Below are 25,438 nucleotides of genomic sequence, written 5' to 3' on the forward strand. Positions count from 1 at the left end.
GACATGCAACATTATTCTGTGCAGTTATTCTGAAGGGTCTGTCCTATCATTCACTAGGTGGCTGCTGAACTATACACCATACATGTTTAACTATGTAGCCAGGCATATGTATTTGTAGGATTGAGCCCAGAATATCTGGGGTGTTTAACTTACATCAAAAATGTGTTTTCTTTTGAAACCCAGCTGACTTTTCAATTGTAGAAAGCAGAAATTTGAGGTGCTAGGTGAACCAAGTTTGCTAGCAGTGCTATCTCCCATGGCTAACATTTTCTAATTCATCACTGTGCCTTTCTTAAAACAAACCAATGATCATTATAGTGGAATTTGACAATGTTCCTGTCTCAATTTGTTTTAAATTGTGTTTGGGTTATTTAAAAAAGTGGGTGGGAGTGGGCTAAGAATAATTAGGACTGAACAAATATTTAAATAGTCATATTTTTGCATAATGCTTAGAACGTGTTATGTCAATTTGCACAAGACTGTCTTGTCCTGTCTGAGCAGTCGGGCATTCTTTTGTTTGTTTGTTTAAAATTATATCCAGTTTTAGATAAATCTGAGGGAAAAAAATGTGCTTTTATGAAGTCAATTTTTAAAGAAACACTTTGGTATTCTGAAGCAAATGTATTTATTTATCAGTATGTGTAAAACTAATTTGGTATTTTCACATAATTACATTGTGTATGTTTGTTGTAGAGATTACCGTACATGTTAATACAGAAAATTAGTGCAGAAAAACATTAAACTTGAATTTGTTTCAAAGAGGTTTGCATTTTTTCCAAGACACCTCATCTTTTAAAAGTACTCCTTACTCATTTATCATGTGCATGAAGATTACTCAGTTTTCTCACTATGAATGTTCCCAGCCTTAAAGCAGGGCGCCTGTGCACTGGCAGATATGAACATTTTTCCAGTTGAATCTGTGCCTGTCACTACAACTGTATTCTGATAAAGGATTCAACTGTGAAATTCCTTCCTGAAATGAAGCTGTTAAAAGCAAATAAAGAAAGGCCATAAAAAAGTGGAAACAAATTGTCTATTCTTTTTGAACATTTTTGTTACAAACTACACATAACACAAAAAAACTGTTGTCCCACAATTTACTCACATAAATAAGTTAAAAATAAATATCAATGCAAAACAGAAATACGTTTACAATATTTCCCCTATTTTCCATTACTATATTGCTGTAAACTATTTTCAGAGTAGGTTTCTGTAAGGTCCAGCATTGGCCACTGATAATCAGCTTCACAAAATAAAGCTTTGCTGAAGCTTGAGGAACTGGAATGACCAAAATCCCTTATTCCTGGAACAGAAACTGATAAACAGAAGTAATTCTGTGGGCTAAATGTATCTGATATTACAGTCCCTAATTATTAAATTTGCCTGGTTACCAAAAGGTGGACTGTGTAGCAGCAGAAGTCACACGTTACACAACACACACATACAGTGGAATATTTCTTGTTGCAGCTCATCCTTAATGAGGTAGAGAAGAAATAACTAACCATCTGAAACAACCTTCATCCTTCCCATGCCAGAAGTTCAGTTGTTTTTTTTATCATTAATTTTTATTCAAATTTTCAAAGACAAAAAACAAAACAAAAATAATTAAACAATAAAATAAAATGTTGACTTCCGATTTGTCGCAGATCAGTTATAGGTCTACAATATATAACAATCCTGTCTCTTAAATTATATTATAAAATCACTTTCCTCCAGTAGTTATCTTAATTAATCATCAAATCTCATAAACATTACTTTATTCTTTCCACAAAAAGTCAAAGAGAGGTTTCAATTCCTTGAGAGATATATCTTTCAATTTTTCTCCAAATAAACATGTTGATTAATCCATCTCGTTCAAATCTATTAGGTCCAATAATTTCAATAGCCATTCTTCCATTATCAATGTTAATTCCATCTTCCATCTTCAATAATCCTGTTAAGTCCAGTAATTTCAGTAGCCATTCTTCCATTATCAGTATCCCATAATAATCTTGTTGTCATAGCCATAGTCCAAATAAACATATCGATTAATCCATCTCATCAAATCTGTTAGGTCCAATAATTTCAATAGCCATTCTTCCATTATCAATATTAATTCCATCTTCCATCTTCAATAGTCCTGTTCAGTCCAGTAATTTCAGTATCCATTCTTCCATTATCAGTATCCCATAATAATCTTGCTGTCATAGCCATAGTCATATAATAAGAGTCTGATGGGAATTTCCTTTATCACAAATATTTCCTTGCCATCAATTCTGAATATGTTGCTGAAATATTGTTGTAAAGTCATATCTCTGTTCTTCTTTTTTACAAAATGCACTGGCTCATCTCTTGAGAATTTTTCCATTGTCACATATCTGTAGTTAATTCCATAGAATTTTTCTATGTCAAGCTCCATCACATCATTCCAGTCCAGAAAATTATCCAAGACCTTGATAACTTTATCTCTAATATCTTCATTAATTTCTTCAGAGACAACATTGAATTCCAAACAATAAACTTTGTTTCTAATATCCATAAACTCCAAATCTTTTTCCAATTCCACATTTGTTCCAATCTCCAGGGCTTGTATCTTCCCTTTAATTTTTCTTTTCTCATCTCTAATCTCAATCTCCTCTCTCACAAGATCCCCTATTTCTTTAAGCTCCTGCGTCATTTTGCCAAATTCAATTTTCATCTCCTGTCTACCCTGTCTCAGGGTTTGTTTCGTTATCTCAATCTCATCCATTATTTTCTGAAACATAATTTCTTCCATGGTCTCAGCCACTTTCCTGATTGCCATTCTTAAAACCACAAAAACAAAAATTATTTCAGTCACAATTGGGTTAATATTCCAGGCTTGATGACAGTGTAGACAGTACAGCCTGCCTTATCTCTTATATGTTCAGGAATACAAAACGAATTTATTTCTCAGCTTCAAAACAGTTAGTGGCGTCGTGAACAAGTAGATTCGTCAAAATGAAATAGACCAAAAAGAAAATAGTCCCGGACATATAATACTCCAAAGTTCATAAATCAAATTTATTTATTTTTTTCCTCCTCGAAATAGAAATCCCTCTTCCGTTTGTATCTTTAGAATGCACTTCCAGGCCAGCTTTTTGCAATAAAAACAAAGATAAGCTTTTTCAATTTCTTTCCTCCTTAATTTCGTGAATAAAAGAGAAGAGTTATAATTCACCCAGAAATTCTTTATAGCTGATTCATTGACAAATCTCTTTTTGCTGCAACAATTTAAACCAAGTGAAAAAAAAAATAGAAAGAAGGATGCTTGCCTGTTAAAGTCCGTTTTTCTTTGAAGAAAAGATAAACGTGTCGCTTAATCAGTTAGAGCTTGTTGGAAGTCCGTCCGCATTGCTGGCTGAACCTTCTCTCATAAATTAATGAAATCCAGTCCTCCCAACAAAAACATGCTTTTGTGGTTAATCTCTGCGTTTCTCCCTGCCCGGGATAAAATCTTTACCAGTCAAAAAGAACGTTCTGACTGATTTTAAAACTGAAAAAGCTTCTTCTGAGATGAGAGCTCGTCTCAAAAAGCAGGGACAAGCGAAGTCACCCTTCCCGGAAGTCCCAGAAGTTCAGTTGTTGACATTCCCTATCCACCCTCCAATACAGCCACACTTTGAATTGGCCATAATGGTTCTGTGGAGTCACCTTCCGAAGTTCCTAGCAATCCACTGGATATAACACTTGCTTGGAGTTAAGTCTCACTGAATTCAGTGGAACTTATTGTTGATGTGTGCGGTATTTGCGTTGTAAGCGCTGTTACATTAGAGAATAAGTGGTCAAGAAATTCCAAGAACACGACAATGCTGCAATTCTATCCATAGTTTCCTGGGAGCAAACCCTGGAGCTTATTTCTGAGCAGCGATGACTTGCGGGGAGGGGCAGAAGCAGTGTTGCCCTCCTGGCAGCAGAAGAAAGGTAACAGTGATGACAACAGGGGAGCTCCGAGTTGGTAGTAACATTCCCCTATGTGCGTATGTACCTGTGGGGGACACTGGAACTCCCCCAACCCCACCACTGCCTTGCCATGCCCCATCCCAATGAGTGCACTGCCACACCTGGGAAGATACTCTCTTCTCGATCATCCCAGAGAGCAGGACACGGAATAATGGGCTCAAGTTGCAGGAAGCCAGATTTCAACTGAACATCAGGAAAAACTTCCTGTTAGAGCCATACGACAATGGAATCAATTACCTAGAGAGGTAGTGGGCTCTCCGACACTGGAGGCATTCAAGAGGCAGCTGGACAGCCATCTGTCGGGAATGCTTTGATTTGGATTCCTGCCTTGAGCAGGGGGTTGGACTCGATGGCCTTGTAGACCCCTTCCAACTCTACTATTCTATGATTTTATACCACTGTCTCTCCCCTTCCCCCTCCGAGCTGCTTCTGTTTCTGGGTGAACATGCACAGGATTGCGCTGCGAAAGGGTGACATCGGAGAAAGTGAACTTTCTTCTGCCCTGAGAATCTCTTTTAAACCCTAACTGTCGTGAGAGGAAAGAATCCTTAAAAAGACCTTTTTATGTCAACAAGCGTAGGCAGTTGTTGGCCCGCCATTTTAAAGATTATCTTTCACTGTTTTTAATTGTGGTTTATATTTTATTGTATATACATATAGTTGTGCACTTCCCTGTCATTTTATGATATGGACCTATAATAAATACTTTCATAAATAAATAAGTTTTATAATAAATAATTACAACATAAGGATAAATAGTTAAATTAAAAGTATAAAAATTTTACTAGAAAACAGAAAATTGTACGAAACCAATTTGGGCCTCGGAGAAGGAGTGTTACCCCCTCATACTGGTCATCAAATTTGTTCTCCTCCAAAACCCAATTCAATTTGTTTGGTTTGGGTTACACTCAAGCATACTTAAACTGCAAGTGTATTTTGAAAACACTGGCCTTCAAAGTTGAAGAATTATTTGGTAAAAACCATAAACAGAAGGGTTTCCAGTTTAAGCCAGAGATGAAGCAAAATAGATTGTTTGTTTGAACATGAGTTAAGTGACCTAGAAAAAGAAATTCCCTGCTCTCTTTTCATACAATGAAAAAGATAGATATGGCGACTCGGCTAACAGCGTGATCCAAACACCTGGCACCAGACAGGGTGTGTGTGTTTTGTGTGTTGGACTGGGCAGGGGTGTCCCTCGGCCCAGCTAAGCCAATCTCCCACCAGGCCCTGCCAACTGAGTTGGAAGTATCACTCTACAAATATGGACACCTTCCTGCCTGACAAATGTCTGGGTGGGCGGGAGTGCCACTGGTGGGATCCCCAGTGGTGACAGCCAGCACAAGGCCCTAAAATGGAGCATTTCAAAGGCAGAGAGGGTCTGAGCCAGCCCTTGGATCCTGAGCCAGCCCTACTGTTGTCAGGGGACACCAACCTGGGGCCAATCACTGCGCCAGCCCTAGGATGGCACAGTGATTTGCCTGCCCCCCCCATCTTCTACTCTGGCCACGTGCAGCAGGGCTGTAGATGCAGCTTTGTTCAGCCCTGCTGGGCAGCAGCCGAGATTAGGATTCTCCCCTAAATTTCCCAGAAATCTCTTGTGTACCAGCCAAGAAGATCTACTTGCACTTGCATGAAAGGAATGCCATTAGAACACCTCTTTTCACGTTATAATTCCTTCAAAAGGCAAAAAAACAAAAGCAAATTGTGTCATGCAAATTATGGTAGTCAAATATAACAATTGATAATTTGCTGCCCTTTAACGGTATCTATAATAGGCTGCCTCAACCTGCCTTTTAGTAAACACGCTGGTAGAGATGTTAGATCTACCACTGGAAAATTCCCTACTGGATGACTTTCTGTACTTTTTATAGGACTGGAAGCTAAGCTTCAGGCCAGGAGACAAGAGGCTGAAAGAAGGCACAATGGGAAATGATTAGGAGATTATCTCATTTTCAAACTCCTTGGGCGGCTATGGCAAGCAAAGCAGTTGGCGCTACAGCTGCTGGACTAACTAGCTAGTGGGGGTAAGGTGAACCACTCATTGCATTTCAAATAAGCAGCAAGTGCAAAGGGAATTCAGCAACAGAGAAGATACGCCTCTATCCAGCAAGCAACAGTGATCACAGTTTCTAGATGTGACATGATCTTCAATGCATGATGCTCAGTGTCCCAGCAGTTCTACTCCCTTGGGGTTTCGCTTTCTCAGAATGCTGATTTCGTCCATATTTCCACCATTTTGCTCTTTGGGCACTGCCTTTTCATGGTCAGAATCCACCAGCCTCTCCTCTTTGGCTGCTTCTTCGGTTTCGCTGCAGCTATCATAGTAGAACCCTTCATTCTCTGCTATCACAGCAGGATTGTCCTCTTCATAGTGACAACAGGAGCACTTCTCAAAGTTCTGGCTAGTCCCACTCTGGTCACTGAACCTGGCATGCCGGTCTTTCTCACATCCTGCCGCAAGGTCATCATTCACTATGGCGAGAGCAGACAAAAGGGTTTCACTACACAAACACTCATCATCCACAAGCTCCATTCTCTCTGCTATCTCTTCAGCAGAAGGCTGGCTCGGGTCAGGATAATCCACAAGGATTGTGTCCTGTCTGCGCTGGAAGCAATCAGAATGATCATAGACAGGGTAGGTCTCTTCTGGATAACCTTAGAACATAAAATAAACTTGTCTTAGATGGAACAATCACTCCAAACTCCTTATTCATGATATCACTCAATCTGTTTTCTTTGACAAACACATGAATCCCTTTGGGAAACATCACTGATTTCAGTGGCACTTATTTTCAAAACTGTGTTTAAGATTGTAGCCAGAAGATATCATCCAATCACTGAAATGTTGTGAATAGTGCCTATTTTGAGAATGGGCCCTTTGAATCCATACCAGGCTGGTCTGCCCTGGCTCCTTGCTAACCTTGATTAACAAATTGGGAGTTTGCTTTTGGAATGGACACTGTCTTCTTAAGAAGAAATTTTCACTCCCTGCCATTAGCTGTGGTTAAGCAGTTCATCAACAGTGATGTTAACAGTGGTAAAATCTGACCAAGGTTTCCCTGAACCCAAGATCACCCTACAACAGAACTGGGGGTCATGCAGCCACCCGTGGTTTTCACGGGCATCACTCCAGCTTCATGGCTGTGTGGGGATTAGACCCCTGGTCTCCCAGGTCATAGGCCTAGGATAGGTAAAACTGACCATAGAGGAGGAGGAGGGGCAGGGCAGAGGGGAGGGGCAGGAGGGGATTGCAAGTGGATGGGGGAGGGGAAGGGATGGGTGAAGCAAGGGGAGGGAAGAGGCAAGAGGGAGGGGATAGGAGGGAGGAGGAGGGGAGGGCAGGTTTGATCATGTGCATGCTTTTTGAGTTCAGTGGGATTTACTCCTGTACAATGATGCTTAGGATAGGTGAAACTGACCTGTGGGAGGGGCAGGGAGGGGAGAAGCAGGGCAGGGAGGGGATGGGAGGGCACTTGGCAGAGGGGAAGCCCCTTTCCAAAAGGAAAACATTGTGAACAGTATCATTGCTTTTCAGGGATTTCCCCACCTTTTTATTCTACAGCAGGCACATGTAGCCTCCCACCCAAATTTAAACCAAAGCTGTCCCTGGCCACATCCACACCAGGCCTTTATTTCACTTTGGACAGTCATGGCTTCTCTTAGAGAATCCTGGGAAGTGTAGTTAGTGAAGGGTGCTGAGAGTTGCTAGGAGACGCCCTGTTCCCCTCACAGACCTTCAATCAGAATGGCTGACTGTTAAACCAGTCTGGCCACTGGAGCTCTCTCGGGGAATAGGAGTCTCCTTTCAGCACCCTTCACAAACTACACTTCCCAGGATTCTTTGGGGGAAGCCAGGACTGTCTCAAGTGAAATCAAAGTCTGGTGTGGGTGTGGCTCCCTGATTAGCCAAGCCAAGCAGATGTGAGTCTGGCTTTTAGAAGACTGACAGTTGGTTCTTACTGAGCATGCCTAACACTATCATTCAGTTCAATGCAAAGTTTATTAAATTTATTAAAAATCAACCAGACATTTTTTTAACTTAAACTGCAGAGGATGAAGGTCAGAGTATGGGGCAAGGTCAGTAATAGGATTCCAGGTACTGTGTGAACATGGGTGATTTTTAATGAATTTCAACAGATTATGAGAACTCTGACAGAAAAAAGCCCAAAAGGGATCTGTTTTTTCCTTCTCTTTTACACTTTGAACTCTTGATTTTCTCTGTTTTGAGTATTGGCATGAATATTTAGAGGGTTGTTAAGCAAATGTTTCTGAGTTCAGGACTATAAGTTTTGTAAGGTTTTGTTTTGAAATGAGCTTATGGGAAGCATCAGAATGGCATGGGGGGCATTTTCGATTTAACATTGCAGAATGCAAAAAAAATCCATGTTGACTATAGCACACAGCCACTCTTGTGGCTGTATAAATAGGAAGAAGAGTGCAGAAGTGAACAAATCAGAATGAAAAGCCACCTAGCCCCACCCCCTTGCCAGTTGCTCCAGCTACACAATTAATCACTATTTCCCAATCACTAGCTAAGTACATGTGGGAAAGTAAGAACTACATTAATCCTTTTACACAGTCATGACTGCAAACCTATATACACGCTCCTGGGAGTAAGTTCCATTGCACTTTATCAGATTTCTGAATATTACTTCTGCAATGCATCTATAATAATCCATGGATAATATCCAATTTTCATCGCTTGGACTTGTCCAATGATTTCAATGGGTCTACTGTGAGTATGAACATTGGATATCACCCAACACTACCTCTAAGAATAATTACCTATATTATATTTCCTCCTCAATCATGGTGCTGGATTTCTTTTCTAAGTTATAGAAAATTCTGGTTGCAATTTCAACTCAATCTTGGAAATGCTACTTACTGATTTTTCTGTTTGTGTTTCCAGATGAAGAAGGACATTTCCCAGCAACTGTGGAGCTTTTCCCCTTAGAAGAAAGCTATTAATTGGAAAGGGTTACTATTGTGGCAACAGTGACAAAAGTGTTTCTGAGAAGACATTAAGAAAGAGTGAAAGGCTCAGTTCAATCAGAATATGAAACCATACCTTTACTTTATGCAAATAGGCTGCAGCAAGCTTGGGCTCACTCACTCCACTCTCCCCTTTCTCTGTGCATGCCAGAGGAGGAGATTCAAGCTTCCGCTTCCTATTTTAAACTAAACAGGCAAAAAAGGGAAAATATACCTTGACTAAAAAGTATCTAAAAAGTATCAAGAATGCCTCCACAGTATCAGCCTTCTCAAACCCTACAAATCAGTACATGAGGTCTTTTTAGTGCTGCCGCCACTGAACACTGGCCAGTTGATGATAACCCATGACAGAGCCTTTTCAGTGGTGGCTCCCTATTTCTGGAATGCCCTTCCCAGTGAAGTGTATCTGCTTCCATCACTATTAACTTTCAGGAAGAATTTGAGAACATTCCTGTATACCTGGGCATTTGATGGGCGAAGAGGATTGTTCTTGGCAACCTGAAGATCACTAATGAAACAATGTTTTTAGCTGAGTTTTGGAATATGTTTTAATTGTAATTGTGCTTTGGAATGTTTTTAACTATTTTTAATATGTTCTTTTTGTTCAATGGTTTTGTGTATGTTTTCCACCCTGGGTTCCCTCAGAAGATATAAATTCAATAATAATGATAATGACAATAATGATAATATGTAATTATTTTATTATTAAATTTATATCCCACTCTTCCTCCCAGAAGAAGCCCAGAGCAGCAAACAAAAACACTAAAAATACTCTAAAAAGTATTCAAACAAAGTATCTTTAACAACAAAAACAGATTTAAAAATAACTTAAAAAGAAATTCCAACACAGACACAGAGTGGGATAAGATCTCTGCTTCAAAAGGCTTACTCAAAGAGGAGCAAGCCCTGAAAAGATAATAGAGATGGTCCCTATCTAATATTTAAGGGGAGGGAATTCCAAAGTATCAGTGCCACATCACTAAAGGTCCACTTCCTATGTTATGCGGAATGGACCTCCTGATAAGATGGTATCTGTAGGAGGCCCTCACCTGCAGAGCACAGTGATTGATTGGGTATATAAGGGGTAAGATGATATTTCAGGTAACCTGATCCCAAGCTGCACAGAGCTTTGTACACCAAAACCAGTACCTTGAACTTGGCCCGGTAGCTAATGAGCAGCCAGTGCAATCTTTCAGCAGTGGGTAACATGTTGGTGATACCCTGCCCCAGTGAGCAATCTTGCCACCACATTTTGCACTAGCTGCAGCTTCCAGACCAACCTCAAGGGCAGCCCCCCGTAGAGCACATTACCATAATCCAACCTGGAGGTTACCAGTGCACAGACAACAGTGGGTAGACTATCCAGAAATTGTCCAAAAATGGCTGCAACTGTCCTGCCAGCTAGAGCTGGTAAAAAGCACTGCTAGCCACTGAGGTCACCTGGTCTCTAGCAACAAAAATGGATCCAGTAGCAGTGCCAGACTACAAACCTGCTCTTTCAGAGGGAATAATCTATGTGGTCACGTCAGTTTGCATACAATATTAACCACCAACTGGGCCATATGCACCATTTTTTTTATGTGCCACATATAGGCCGCATCCGCATTTGATCTGCACATGGTTCCTGCACAGAATTCAGCGTGTTACATGTTTAGCTTTTTTTTTGTCCAGGGTTTGCATTACATATTATATTGTATATTTTTGTGTCCATGTTGTGAAATTTGTATATTTTTGTGTCATCTTTCAACTATTTCTTTCTTTATAATAAATTTTATTTATAGATATTGTTAGCATTTAACCACATTTTGTGTCCTTTTATGCAACAGCTTTTATACATTTGGGAACCAAAAAAGGGAGTCAAGGGTGCCCATTTTAAACTAACCACAGTTCCCTGCAATGTCCTAACTCAGGGAATAGTGATTTGGTTCAAATACTAGCTAGTAAATAAACCAGGATTAGAAACCATGGTTTGATTATTCTCACTAACTAAAGTTGTTTTTTAAACACTCCCAAGTTTGAGCATCACAAGGAAATATGGTTAGTATAAAACTGGAAGCAGAAGCTCTTTACCTTCTCCTCTGGCATGTGACCATAGTTTCCCACTATATTTGAACTGAGACAAAAACTAAATAGTGTGAAAACCTAGAAGTTTGAAAACAAAAAAACACCAGCTAAGACTAATTAAAATATGCAAAAAATGTTTAGTACAATTTGTGGTGTAATGTCTTTTTAAAACTCATGAATTGCTTGCTAAGCACAGGTGAGAAGTATGCAATCAGCCAAGAGCTTTGTCTATCATTCCTTATTTAGATGTATGTTTTGAGCTTTCTATTAAACCTGTTTCCCGTACTTTAGACTGGAGTGTTATTTTGGACTTTGTCGTATAGGACCTTGATAGCCAGGCATCACACAATTGATACTATACATTTAACAAACTGAGATTGTTCCGAGGTATCTTCTCTATCGTGTGTGAACAGAATGCCTACTCTAAGGGGGGGGGGAGTTAGGTTGTGAAATAACTCTCCTTTTAAATCCTGGCTCATTTGTTTTCCTTTGTGTAGCAAAAAACAACAACTGCTTGTTCAAAACCTGACCTTGTAGCATCTGAATCTGCCACAAAGCCACATGCTTTACACTTGTACAAAGCCCCAGTGGTGTCTATTTAACTGTGCTTAAACAACCTAGCTTGGTTCCACAACCCACAATTATAGCACATGGTACATACAGCAAAAGCTATTACAATGGAATGCATCAATCTTTTGCTCAGGCATCTAATTCTATCCCATTAATTTTCAACTGGGTAAATATAGTCTTTACCATAATGACCCTGCTCACATGTCATGGTAAGCCATGGTCAATCGGTTACCATGATCACATCTAACAGGGCTCTTTTGCTTCTTCTTGCCTTCGAGCGGAGGAAACAAACCACGATCCCTGGCTTTGTGTTGCATCTGAACCAGGAGGAAAGATTTGTTCCACTCCAACAAATAATCATCAGTAAGCCAGGAACAAATCTTGGCTACAGATCATGGTTTATTGAAAGCAAAACCAACCCCGATCCCTGGTTTAAATGCAATACGAAACCAGGGGTTGTGGTTTGTTTCCTCCCAGTGCTACTAGTGGGGAGGAGCAAAAGAGCCAGAGGATTTACCCTGATATGTGAACTAGGTCAATGACTTACTAGGTCAAGATTCAACATTTCCAAGAAATCCTATTGATGCAACAGTAATTTTAAAAGTAAAGGCTCTATTTCTTACCTTAAAAAGAATGTACAATATGTATAAAAGGATACCAAATCCATATATTGGGATAACTTGTCCCACAAGACCTCTTCCATTGTTGCCTCCTCCACCACTACCTCCACCTCCAACAGCACCCTTGGCCTTTGCAACTGCTTCCGCAAGATGAGACCTTGGAAAATGGGTAACAGGTGGCCTGATTTCTGGAGACATTTGAGGATGCACTGTAGGAGGAAATTGACTGGTCTTTCCTGAAAATCAAGGTTAAAAAAATATGTTCTGAAAGGGATATGTGGTGTTTTAAGACCTATTAAATCTTAATAAGGTGCTCATTTTCTTCACACAAGGATTGCAAATAAAACATTGGCTGTTTGAAGTTTCTATCACATCCATAAGCTAACAGTACCTATCAAAAGAAACTTCATATGACAGTTTTAACATCAAATGAATTAGTCACATGAATCCCTAGTGTTGCATAACTTGATGTATGTTGACAGGCATAAAAAAGGTGAGACTAAACCCCAAGTCTAAGGAAGTGATCTGCTCCCCCCAAGCAAGTTCTTCTGCCCCACCTCAAAACACCATCATTTTTGGTGACAGAAAAAAGAAAAATTAAGCTAGGATATAGGCTGGAGTTGGCAGAGCCCAGAGCCCTGATGGGAATGCAAATCACTCCTTCCTTGGTCATCAGATCAGTTATTTGATGAGTGGACTATAACTGATCTGTACAAATCAGCTAAGGGGTGAGAGAGTATGGGGTTGCCACACCCACACTGGGCAAAACCCACCATTGGCAATCAGCTCCCAGAGGGTTGGCCAAGGGTGAACGTGGTCCTCAGTCAAAAGAAGTTTGTCATCCCGACTTGAAATGATGGGAGGTTGCCTATGGTACTGACAGTTTGCCAAGACAAACATTGCTAGCTAACTTAACCATGCTTACTAGGCCAAAAATAGCAGAAAATTTAATTGATAGGACAGAATATGAGGCAGAATCTAGAGCACTGACAAAGACAGCTGATTAATCTCTGGCTGGGCAAACCGTCTCTCCCCCCTTTCCCAGACCCCAATATCAATCTGTTAAATACATTGCTCACCCTACAGTTTTACAGAGGCATCAGTGTCAATTGTTGCATGCACGATATATATTGCTGTCAAGTTCCTATGCTAAAGAGGTTTACAATATATAGCCATGAGTTTACCTAATCTTTTTATCTTTATCTCACCAGGAGATAAGAAATACTCCAATTTATTCATAATTCCTCATTCTCATAAACCCCATGAGTCAAAATATATACAATTGTTGAAAAAACAGTTAATTTTCAGTGGAAAATATTCTGTGATAGTAGTAGTATTACATAATTTATAAGAACAAATAACTATGTAAGACTTACAGGTCTCTCACATATTGGCTATATTCCTGTGTAAAGCTGCTTATGTAAACTCTGGAAAGCCATGATCAACTCTGGTCTCACACTGCATGCATTTGCAGTATAAAAACCCATGTAAACGTTGTGTGCACATGTGAGAGATCATTCACAGACAGCATAAACAATTGGACATGATGATGGTCTCATCACTCCTTTGCACACCATAGAAGCTGGTATACACTGCTCTTATGAACCTTTGGACAAGAAACAGTTTAAGAATTTTGTCTTGACTTTTTAAAAAAGTTTCTGTGATTACTGCATAAGTGATTTTTTAAATTAGGCAGTCTGTTATTTTACAATTGGATTTTCTCCTCACACCCTCCACTGCACTATAAAAATGTATTTGTTTCCATAAACTCAGCTTTTGATTCCAAAAGTTTTCACACTTTGTTTAGATGGTTCTCTTTAAAAGCATGTAGACTATTTTACTGAAATTAAAAATGCATCATGCAGGACAGATCTTATGTACAAGAGAGTAAATCACTGATACAGGAGGTATTCTTTGTAATGTATGATGGTTACAGCAGTAACAAACACATATTGTTACTTTAGACATATATCAAGCAGCAAGAGCAGACGAATGAGGAAACAGACATGTTCATGAAAAAGTAATTTACAACAGGGAAGTATACAATAAATAGACAGCTTCTTGTTGTTGTTGTTTTGTGCCTTCAAGCTATGACTTATGGCGACCCTATGAATTGGCGACCTCCAACAGCATCTAAATAGGCAGCAGTAGGAGATATATTTATTTAAATCTCCTTTGATTTCCAAGATTAAAACCGCAGTTATCTATGGTCAATCTGAAATCTGGTCATTGAAGAAAAAATGGTTAGGAAGACTGCACTTTGGATCCTTCTTTCTGCATCCTTAGAAAACCATCTACATGTTCTTAAAATGTATTTATTAGTCTATTGTATTTATTTGTCTATTGCATTTATGTTAGGGTGGGTCATTCTCCAACATGCAGCAACAGCATATGGCATAACTCTTTTTGGATTCAGACAGGAAGTGGGATGTGAGCTAACATGTAAAACCTGCCAGAGTATGAAAAGTTATCATATCCTACGCCTAAGTGGACTTCAGTTCACCGATGCTTATGCCATAATAAATGTATTCACCTCTAAGGTGCTGAAGACTGTTGATTTCATTGCAACAGACTCACAAGGGTAGCTACTCTTCTGGAAGTTATATCTTAACTAGCCTTTTCTGTGATGATTAAGGAAAGGACAAATAGGCCTTATATGACATATGGTTTGATAGGGGGGAAAAGTGAAAATATAGTTGAATGTTTCTGTTGCCTTTGAAAAGCAGGATACCATTTTTCTTTTTGCACAGTAACATATCCTTGTTCCTTGACAAGTCAAATGTAGCAGGAGGGCCCTGGTTTCCAAGAGTGCCATGTGATACCTTGTCTTACATTAAATCAGTCAATTCCAATTTCCACCAGTGGCTCTAGGCACTTCCAGATGACCTATTCATTGAGCATTCATCTTGATTTGTTTGCAGGGAGATTAGACAATGTTGGCTATTTAAACAAGCAAAATTCTGATTTGTTTGCAGGGAGATCAGTCGATGTTGCGTTAAAGCAACTGTTATCTACACTTTCTGTTGCATTTTCCCATCACGTTTACTGCAAAAAGTCCTATCTTTGGAGGAAGTGGTTTGCTGCCCAAGACCTCCCAGCCAACCAGAACTGTGCAAATAGTGATAGCCCAGAAGTGTCTCTTATGTTTCATTTTGAAAGAACTGGGTTTAATTTATTTAGAAAATGTATAAATCACTTGACCAAAAAGTTCTCCAGGTGATGTACAAATAAAAATTATAGATAAAACACAGTTAATATCCCCCAATGAATTAAAAATAAATATACATAAAACCATACACGCGCGCACAAACAATAACACTTTAAAAACAAATAGAGGTAAGTAAATCACATGTCTGGATAAGCTTGCTGAAACAAAGTTTTTAACAGGTGTCTACAACAATATAGCAAGGGCACCTGCCTAATGTCAATAGACAGGATGTAAAAGCAGCCTTTTATTTAAGCACTTGCCTGGGAGCCAAATTCCATGCAGGAGTCAGTGGGTTAGCAGAGGGAGGGAAGAGTGTTCTGTGCCCAGCATAGTAAGTGGGCTGCCAGAAGAGATGAGCCCCTTTATGCCCAGCATAGAAATGCAGCAGGCAGCTACAAGAATGAAGGCACTCTCCATATCCCCTCAGCCAGCTCACATTAGGCTAATTTTTAAAAATGCAAGCTGGTAACTTTTGTGAGCTAATCTACAAGGCTGAGTTACAGGGGCTGTCTGGATTTAAAAGTCTCAAGCTCAGACTATACCGACTTTCAAAGTGATAGGTTCTAATGAAAACTGTAGTTCTATTAACATAACTGACCTGCCTAAACCCAACTGAACAAAAAAGTGAAATTAATTTTTCATTCTACAAGATTCTATAATTTTTATTGGTATAAAGGGCCTGAAGTTTCTACAAGAGGAAGCCAAGCACAAGAGAGGGGTGCCCACTCTTGCACAATACATTATTCCAGTGATTTTGGGGTTTTTTTTTCTTATGTTTTAAAATACACAACGATCAGCCATTGGCCACAGTCATCCATCTCACACCAGAAAAAATGATTTTTCTGCATTTTGGCTATGAGATATATGTCATGCAATGAAAAGCCTCTGGGCCAATTTTGGCACAAAGCTACTTTTACCTAAAAGGACAGATAATGGAAAATGGAAATTCTAGCAAGCCCTCCAAGTTACTGAAGGCATTCAGTGACCTCTGAATTTGGCTGTGAATGACACTGTACTAGATCTCAAGGCAAAATACTACAGACACCCAAAATAAGTATTAGCGTAATGGCTGATACCTTCACTCCTTCTAAATACCACTGTGCATGCTGAACAAAGAAATCCATATCTATGGGTGACAATTTTCTTCACAACCACTCAAAAAAGAACCAAATCAGTAGGCATTCTAGCTTATGCAGATTTGGGCAGACACTATCATTCAAAATTGTATGGGGGCTGCAGAATATTCATCTGATGTTTAAGACATTTAATGATTTCCTTAATAATTGACTAACTTCAATTTTCAAACTGTACTCAGGGAAATTCTTGAATGCCTCAGATTATTAAGTTTTTATCAAAAATCCAGGAACGTTCAATAAGTGTGTAAGACACTTTTACCTAAAAGTAAGGTACCAGGCACCTGGTTGGCCACTGTGAGAACAGGATGCTGGACTAGATGGGCCACTGGCCTGATCCAGCAGGCTCTTCTTATGTTCTTATGTTCTTATAAGACAGTTTATCAGCATTCCCTTACAATGAACAACTCCAGGATAGTTTTTAGTGTGGTTCAGATCTTACGTTTCAGTTCAACTGGGGATCAGGGAGGACCCAATAGTCCTGGCTAGTGGCCTAGTCCCCATGAACTGTGCATATTTATTTATTTATTGCATTTATATACCGCCCCATAGCCGAAGCTCTCTGGGCGGTTTACAGCAATTAAAAACATTAAAAACAAATATACAAGTTTTAAAACACACAAAAAAATTTAAAAACATAATTTAAACAATTTAAAAACACATGCTAAAATGCCTGGGAGAAGAGGAAAGTCTTGACCTGGCGCCGAAAAGATAACAGTGTTGGTGACAGGCGCACCTTGTCAGGCATATTGTTCCATGATTTGGGGGCCACCACTGAGAAGGCCCTCTCCCTTGTTGCCAGACTCCCAGCTTCCCGCCGACTAGGCACCCGGAGGAGGACCTTGGATGTCGAGCGTAGTGTCCCAGTGGGTTCATGTCGGGAGAGGCGTTCCATCAGGTATTGTGGTCTAAGCCGTGTAAGGCTTTATAGGTTAAAACCAGCACCTTGAATTGAGCTCAGAAACATACAGGCAGCCAATGCAAGCAGGCCAGAATCAGTTTTATATGTTCGAACCGTCTGGTCCCTGTTACCAATCTGGCTGCTGCATTTTGCACAAGCTGCAGTTTCCGAACCGTCTTCAAAGGCAGCCCCACATAGAGCGCATTGCAGTAATCTAATTTGGAGGTTACCAGAGCATGGACAACTGAAGCCAGGTTGTCTCTGTCCAGATAGGGGCACAGCTGGGCCACCAACTGAAGTTGGTAGAAGGCACTCCATGCCACTGAGGCTGCCTGAGCCTCAAGTGACAGAGATGGTTCTAGGAGAACCCCCAAGCTACGAACCTGCTCCTTCAGGGGAAGTGCAACCCCATCCAGGACAGGTTGGACATCCACCATCCTGTCAGAAGAACCACCCACTAGCAGCATCTCAGTCTTGTCTGGATTGAGCCTCAGTTTATTAGCCCTCATCCAGTCCATTGTCGCAGCCAGGCACTGGTTCAGCACATTGACAGTCTCACCTGAAGAAGATGAAAAGGAGAACAGAGCTGTGTGTCATCAGCATACTGATGGCAGCACACTCCAAAGCTCCGGATGACCGCAACCAACGGTTTCATGTAGATGTTGAACAGCATGGGGGACAGAACTGACCCCTGCAGAACCCCATACTCCAGGGTGCCGAGCAATGTTCCCCAAGCACCACCTTCTGGAGCCGACCCGCCAAGTAGGAGCAGAACCACCGCCATGCAGTCCCTCCCACTCCCAATTCAGCCAGTCTTCCCAGAAGGATACACCACAGAATATGCCTGACACCTCTACAGCACATTGCAGTGCAAGGACAGATCCACAGGAATTCCTTGGCAGGCATCAATAGCTATCCTCCTTTTCCTAAATACATTCCTGAACACATCTGGCAACAAACCTACAAAGTCTGGTCCTGGCACAGCTCAAGAGTCACCTTCTGCCAGAAGCTCCTGACTAACCCCTTGCCAGTCATTAATAAAGCTCTGCTCTGTGTGACCTCAACTGAAGGAGTAAGATCTGTAAGTGGCCAGGATAGAGTTCTTTCAGTGAAAGAGCCTATATTATGGAACAGTATCTGCCTCCTAGAGCTGGTATAGCACAGTGGGGAGGAGAGCATGGCTGGGAGTCCAGAGTCTGTGAGTTCAAATCTCTGCTCGTGTTTCCTGGGTGTCAAGGGCCAGCTAAAGATCACCCCCATAGTGAGTGGCTCAGAAGATACGTGCCCTGCCACCTGTGCAGCCGTGGGCAAGCTACATAGTCCCAAGGAGCCCAGTTGCCCCCCAGCTAGTAGTTGCGGACAAGGAAGGGGCTGGCTTGTGCAGCTGTGGCATGCTGAGCAGGCCCTAGTCAGCTGGGGAGGACTAGCCTCAGAGGGAGGCAATGGTAAACCCCCTCTGAATACTGCTTACCATGAAAACCCTATTCATAGGGTCGCCATAAGTCGAGATTGACTTGAAGGCAGTCCAATTCCAAAATTCCATCTGCCTCCTGCCAATCAATTAAAATTTTATTTACTGATGTTATTGGATTTTAATTGTCGGTTTTCGTTCTGTAATTTACACTTTTAATATTATGATAACCTTTGGAAGTTTCCATTACAAAGGCATAAATACTGCAAGTTCACCAATAGAAGATAAGCATATGCTGCCACTTAGATTTCTGGCAAAGGCAGACTACTTGGAGGACCAAGTTGGGAAAAAAGTGCATGTCAAAGCACAAAGTACTTCCAGTGGTAGAACCACGCCATGATCATAGCTTCACCCCTTCACAAAATAACAATTACATCTGTGTTTTCAGTGTTCAACCTGTGTGTGTAAAAGCATTTACACCATAGAAATTTGCATAATACAGAAGGGCAAGGACACAAAACTTCCTATGGGATTGATATTTCTTTTGAGAACTAGCCTTGGAGGGGAAAAACAGCTGAAGGATTTGCTTTCCTCAGTGGCCCATGGGGAGAACTTAAACTGCTTTTAATATTTTATTTTGCGCAAACTGCCCTGGGACATTATGGTAAAGGGCAAGTAGGAAATCAAATAGTAAGTGCCAAGTACTATAGCAAGAGCAGCAGAGCAGGCAAGGGATGTGTACAATAGTACAAGTAGTTGTAGCAGGAAAAAATTGACAAGACAGATATAAGGAAAGTGCACAAGGTGGTTTTGCAAGGGCAAAAACAGAGTGATATACTCCCTTGGCAACTAAGACAGGGGTAGCCAATGTGGTGCCCTTCGGATGTTGTTGGAGTCCTATCAGCCCGAGCCAGCATGGCCAATGAACAGGAAAGATGGGAGTTGCAGTTCAGCATCACTTGCAGGGCACAACACAGGCTACCTCTGGTCTATGACAAGAATGAAGGGGAAATCAGTGTTTCCACAATTGATCTATAGTAGTTTTCTCTAACTTTCTGGACTTAGCCTTTCCTTTTAACTTTATTCGTATTTTGTGGCCGCATATAATGCAAGTCCAATACTCTGTTGCACAGGTGAACATGCAAAGATTTTCATGTGCAGCTGAATACAAATTGCTATTGCATATGTGGCTCTGTGGACTTGGGTGCTAATCCACAGGATGAGGAAGGATACAGGCAAAAACATCTAGTTGGTTATCTCTTCTTTGCCCCAGGGCCAACTGACACCAAGAGCAAGGGAGGCAGATAGACTATCAACAGGGGCTGCTCCAGCAGGACTCGCCTCCCTTTCCTCTCCAGGCCAATTGCCACCAAGTATTCTGTGTAAAGGAAGATGAGAGCAAGGGAGGCACACAAAGACATTATAAGGGCCTGCTTCAGTTGAAACATCCCCTCCATCACTCAGAGGACTAACTTGCAGCAACATCTGATGCTATCTCCTGCTCCAATGGGGCAGGCAGTTTTGTGAGCATGTACATGGTTCTTGGTGCAACTGTTGTTTTATAAATGTTGTTAGCCGCTTGCAGGACTCTGGCGAAGAAGTGGGGTATAAATCTTCTAAATAAATATACATGAACATTGGCATTAGAAGAGGAATGTCACACTACAGCTGGCCCTCCTACAAGCCCATGCAAAGAACCATAATTAATACTAAGCAGCAGCTTTTTCTGAGCTTCCTTCTACCTATATGAAGCTGTAATGTTGGGACACTGAGAATGCAGCTATCCCCGCACATTGAATGTGGATTTCAAGGTTGTTTGCCAGGTGCGTATAATCAACCCAGGTCTTGGGTGGTGGGGTGAGTCTCTACTTACCTCAGGATTGTCTCCCTCATTGGATCATTATACTGTCACCTGTTGAGATTGATCCTGGTCTCTCTCTCACAGCACTCAAGTCACGATCTTAACAGGTGTGCAAACTGGCATTGACTATTCCTTGGCCGACAATCACATTGGGTCATTCCACAGGATGCTCATTCTATATTTTTATCCCTAACTGGCATGTACCTTATTACACGTAGGGCTCTTAGTATCCCATTGCACCAATCAGTTTTCCACTAACAAGTAAGGGATTCAGGACTCAACCCTTGACAGCGGCTTTGTGACAGCCTATGTAACCGGAACAAGAATGTGAAAGACTGCCTCTTTGTTGTTTTAACTGAATAAATGTTTAGCAACCAAAAGGACAAAAGCTACAAACAGCATGATTTTTAAGAAAAATATTTGCAATTCAAAAATGAACATCCACAGCAAGCTACATGGGATATGGCCATGCCAATACTTCTCCCTTTGAATCCCAGAGCGGAAGGCTTCATCCCTGTCAAAGCAAACATTACAGCATATTTTCTAACAAAACAAACAATAATGTCATAGATGAACTTGCTAAAACCAGATGTCACAACTAGTCTAAAAGTGATGTCTCTCACCAACACATAATTTTTTTATTCAGTGCTAGGCTGAATGGGTAGCTTGGTATGAACTTTAAAACCCTGATGGATCAAAACAAAGCCCAGCATCCTGTTTTCACAGTAGCCAACCAGATGGCTCCGAGCATCCTGCAAGCACTACAGCACTCTTCCCACTTGTGCTCCCCAGCAACTGGCATGCTGTCTCAGCTATTGAAGATATTATCCTCCAATATGTCTGAATCCCTTTTAAAGCCATCCAAGTTGGTGACCATTACTATATATTTTGGAAGCAAATTCCGTAATTTAACTGTGCACTTTATGAAAAAAACACCTCCCTTTGTCTGTCCTGAATCTTTCAACATTCAGCTCTACTGAATAGAGAATACCTTCCCTCTATCCACACCTTGCATAATTTTATAAACCTCTTATCATGTTCCCCCTTATTCTCCACTTTTCTAAACTAAAAAGCCTCAAATGTTGTAGCTTTTCCTCATACCAGAGTTGTTCCAACTCTATTATCATTTTTGTTGTCATTTCCTAAACACTTTCTGGCTTTACAGTATCTTTTTTGAGGTGAGGCAACCAGAACTTTACACAATATTCCAAGGGTGGTCTAGCCAGATGCGTAGAAGAGTATTGTGATATTGGCAGTTTTATTTTCAACCTCTTTCCCAAAGATCCCTGGCACAACATTTGCCTTTTCCCCAGCTGCCACAGACTGGGCTGGCATTTTCATCAAATCCAAATCTCTTTCCAGGGCAGCAGTTCAGCCCACATAAGAATATATGTGAAGTTAGCATTTTTTGCTACAATATGCAACATTCTACACTTGACTACACTGAATCACATTTGATGCCCATTTACCCAGCTTCAGAAAAACAAATAGGGATAGAATTTCCTAACAGCTTTGTTGTAAGAATGAGTGAGGTAAGACATGCAATATTATCTGTACAGTAGCACTGCATGATACATTTTATTCAATTCATGGGCCTCCTCATCGCAAGTAATAATAATCTATAAAATTAGTAACAGTAAAGTTTCTGCTACATTTATCCTGAGCTTCTTTTCTCCCAACTCCACACGCTTTCCCCAAATTCCTGTGCTGAAGTAGTATGAGGAACAGAGAACAATGCTGCGCAAGAAGTGACATAGGTGTCCTCTGCCAAAGGGCTTGTGGTCGTGCACGTGTGTGTTTGTCCCTGTATACATATGCAAAACCTTGTTTTTTCCTAACCTTACGGCGTAATAGTGAAAAACCAATTTGATGCGTGGGCATTTTACACAGTAACCCCACCCAATATAAAACACCCTGCACTGCAATACTATATTTAGGTTTCCACACGCTGCAACGTGAAGATAGATGGACCCTAACGTACACATTGAGCATCAATGAGGGTTTAGTCCGGCAGGGCCTGCAGCAACCAAGATGAAGAAAGGAGGGGCTTATGGGAGGGACCGCTCTGTGGCCCTCGGAGCGGCCTCTTACCCTCGGGCGTGGCAGGCAGAGTGGGTGAAGCGGCGGCGCGGGGTTCCGGTTGCCTCCAGCCCCGCGAAAGGAAGACCTTAGGCAGGAGCAGCGACACGCACAGCACTAGGCAAGAGGCCAAAGCCACCTTACGGAACGTCGAGTAAGCCATGGCTAGCACACGCACGCCAGCCTCAACACGGAGTGGAAATCAAGGCGCTCCCCGTCTAACGTCATATCCCCTTCTCCTTACCCTTTCCTAAACTGGACCAGGCACAAACGTCACGGTCATGCGCGTTGCTGCTTTCAAAGACACCGCCAGACCTCTCGTTGCCCACACGGTGGCTGCGAATAGGAAGTCGCGACTGGAAGGGGAGGAGCGGGTGAAAGTGGGAGGAGCTCTACTCTGGCTAGGGTGCCGCGGCACGGGGATGGTTCGGTCCCACGGCGCTGACGATTTGTCAGCAGCTACAGCCGCCGCTGCTGGCGGGAGGGCTCTTTTGAGACAGCGCCGTGTTTTCTCCTGTCCGGAGTCAGAGGAAGGCAGTGTCGGCGTAGCTCATAGGAATATAGGAAACTGGCTTATACTTTTTGGCTATCTAGCTTAGTGTTGTCTACACTGACCGGCAGCGGCTCTCCCGGGTTTCACACCGGGGTCTCTCCCAGCCGTACTTGGACATGCGGAGGATTGAAGTCCGAGGATTGAACTTGGGACCTCCCGTATTCGCCTGCGAAGCAGAGCTCGTTCCCCTGCCAAAGTGAATAAGGCGAGCGGCATTTCCAAGGAGGAGGAGCCTCCTCCGGTAGCTGCCCTGCCCATTTAATTGAGCAATTAATGTAATTGTGTTACAAGTCTATGGAGGGCAAAGTCACAATGTCTATGTTCTCCCTCCACTGTTGGAGGCAATATGCCTCTGAATGCCAGCTGGGGGTTTCACAACAGGGGAGAGTGCTCTTGAGTGTTATGCCCTGCTTGTGGGCTTCCCAGGTTGGCCACCGTGAGAACAGGATGCTGGGCTAGCTGGGCCTTTACCCTGATCCAGCAAGGCTCTTGCGTTTATTGGTTTTAATTGTTTTATTGGGTATCTTATTGTTTTTATTCTAATTTGCCTTGTTGGCCACCTTGAGATAAAGTATAATATGAGGATGGAATATAAATACCTTAAGTAAATTTAAGAAAATGCTGCGCCATGTTGAAAATAGGGCCAAGAGGGAAAGGTGAGGCCACACATCAAGCTAAGTGGTAGAGGGAACAAGCAACTCTCTCTCTTCCTCCCTCCCTCTCCCTCTGCCTGCATGCTCTTCTGGACTTTCTCTTGGTCTGGGTAGACCCTGTCCTGAGCAGAGGCCCATGCACAAGGAAAGAGCAGGTGAGCATTGAGGGAATGTGATAGCTGCACATAACAGTCGCCGCTTCTGCTAGGTGGCCTGTGTGCTTTCTAGGTGACATGGTGGTTAATATTGGGTCCACTGCCACCCAGAGACCATATAACCACCATGCTGCCTAGGAAGAGCAAGCACAGGCGAGTGAGCAAATGGAGGTTGTGGTGGCTGCGCAGAGCTGCTACCCTCACTCTGTTGCTCTGCAGAACCATGCAGTACTTCCCAGGAAAAGTACTTCCAACTGCAGCACAACCAAGAAAGAGAATTCAGCCACTGTCTCAGCCATTTGCTCGGGGGAGTGGCAACTGTGCTGAAAGGCACAAACTCAGCTGTCTTGTCTGCTCTCTCCGGGACCCAGTGGCTGATATTGCTTCTGCTGTGGTGAGGGGAACTCCTATATAATGCAACAGTTGCGCTAGGTCCTTAGATATTTTTATTGGTCATAAGGGAAAGGGTGATTAAAACTGTAAGCCTAACCCTAATCCTGCTTGGAAGTTAATCCCATTGAATGCAATGGGGCTTACTATGAGGTAAGTAGGGGTAGGACTGCAGCCTCGATCTGGATCTAACACTTTCTTCCCAACCACGAAAATGGCAGTCTTGTCCCTTATATTCTATGTATACCTTTGGAATAGGAACTAATAATCCCAAACGTCTTCTGTGATATGCAGTCACGACTATGAAGATATCTAGATGTCCTGCATAACAAGAATCGTCCTGTTTTACATGTAGCTTGCACTTTTCAGAACCAGACTTAAGAATCCTGTGCCAACTCATATTTGGGGTTCTTTCACTTTTTAAAAATAATAATTCATTCTCTTGTGCCTGTATTTTCATGGCAGATCCCCACAAACGCCTTATTCCCATCTAGCCCATTGCCCTTCATCATGAAACACATCTGCTGCACTTCTTATTTCTTGTGGGTATTATAGGATCCTTTTTTCCATTTCCCTCTGTAATGTATGCGAGTGCATCTTTAGCCCTGTCCACACATTACTCTCAGCTGTAGAGGGAGTGGGATACTACCACTGCCCCGATGCCCACACATTGAGCATGAGCACCTGAAGTGGACCCCCTATGTCTGAGCAATGGTTGAGGCCTAGGAGTTCCTCTTCAGATGTCCAGACTCAACATGCAGATGTCAGGGTGGGGCCAGGAGAGGTCCTTGTTCAGCACGAGTTCTTCACATGCAGGTAACTTGTGAATGGGACTTTTAAGAATCCCATTCCCTTTTCCTTCTGAATATCTCTGGTTATGGGCTGTCT

General features: G+C 41.8%; 1 protein-coding gene across 3 annotated transcripts; it reads right to left on the bottom strand.

The window, feature by feature from the left end:
* Positions 1-646: 646 nt before the first annotated feature.
* RIC3 (RIC3 acetylcholine receptor chaperone) lies at positions 647-23,143 on the bottom strand. Of its 3 annotated transcripts, none has more exons than XM_061610321.1 (4): positions 23,044-23,143; positions 12,210-12,442; positions 8,846-8,921; positions 647-6,615 (listed from the first exon to the last, which is right to left on the bottom strand). In XM_061610321.1, the coding sequence occupies exons 2-4, from the start codon at positions 12,402-12,404 to the stop codon at positions 6,122-6,124; spliced, it is 765 nt and encodes a 254-aa protein (XP_061466305.1). In that variant the 5' UTR covers positions 12,405-12,442; positions 23,044-23,143; the 3' UTR covers positions 647-6,121. The 3 variants fall into 3 exon arrangements, with proteins under 3 accessions (XP_061466305.1, XP_061466304.1, XP_061466303.1); XM_061610320.1 differs by lacking the exon at positions 23,044-23,143 and adding an exon at positions 22,812-23,037 and having other exon boundaries at positions 647-6,432; XM_061610319.1 differs by lacking the exon at positions 23,044-23,143 and adding an exon at positions 22,812-23,037.
* Between the last annotated feature and the right edge of the window lie 2,295 nt (positions 23,144-25,438).

Source organism: Rhineura floridana, chromosome 2 (genome assembly GCF_030035675.1).
Source record: "Rhineura floridana isolate rRhiFlo1 chromosome 2, rRhiFlo1.hap2, whole genome shotgun sequence".
Taxonomy (NCBI): Eukaryota; Metazoa; Chordata; class Lepidosauria; order Squamata; family Rhineuridae; genus Rhineura; species Rhineura floridana.

Bases quoted from the DNA above. Each gene is read 5' to 3' on its own strand.
- RIC3 (XM_061610319.1), bottom strand. From the start codon at position 22,962: ATGGCTTACTCGACGTTCCGTAAGGTGGCTTTGGCCTCTTGCCTAGTG. The intron at 12,443-22,811 runs GTAAGAGGCCGC...CTTGATTTTCAG, and splicing joins TCTGCCTGCCACGCCCGAGG to GAAAGACCAGTCAATTTCCT. The intron at 8,922-12,209 runs GTAAGAAATAGA...TCCAATTAATAG, and splicing joins TATTGTACATTCTTTTTAAG to CTTTCTTCTAAGGGGAAAAG.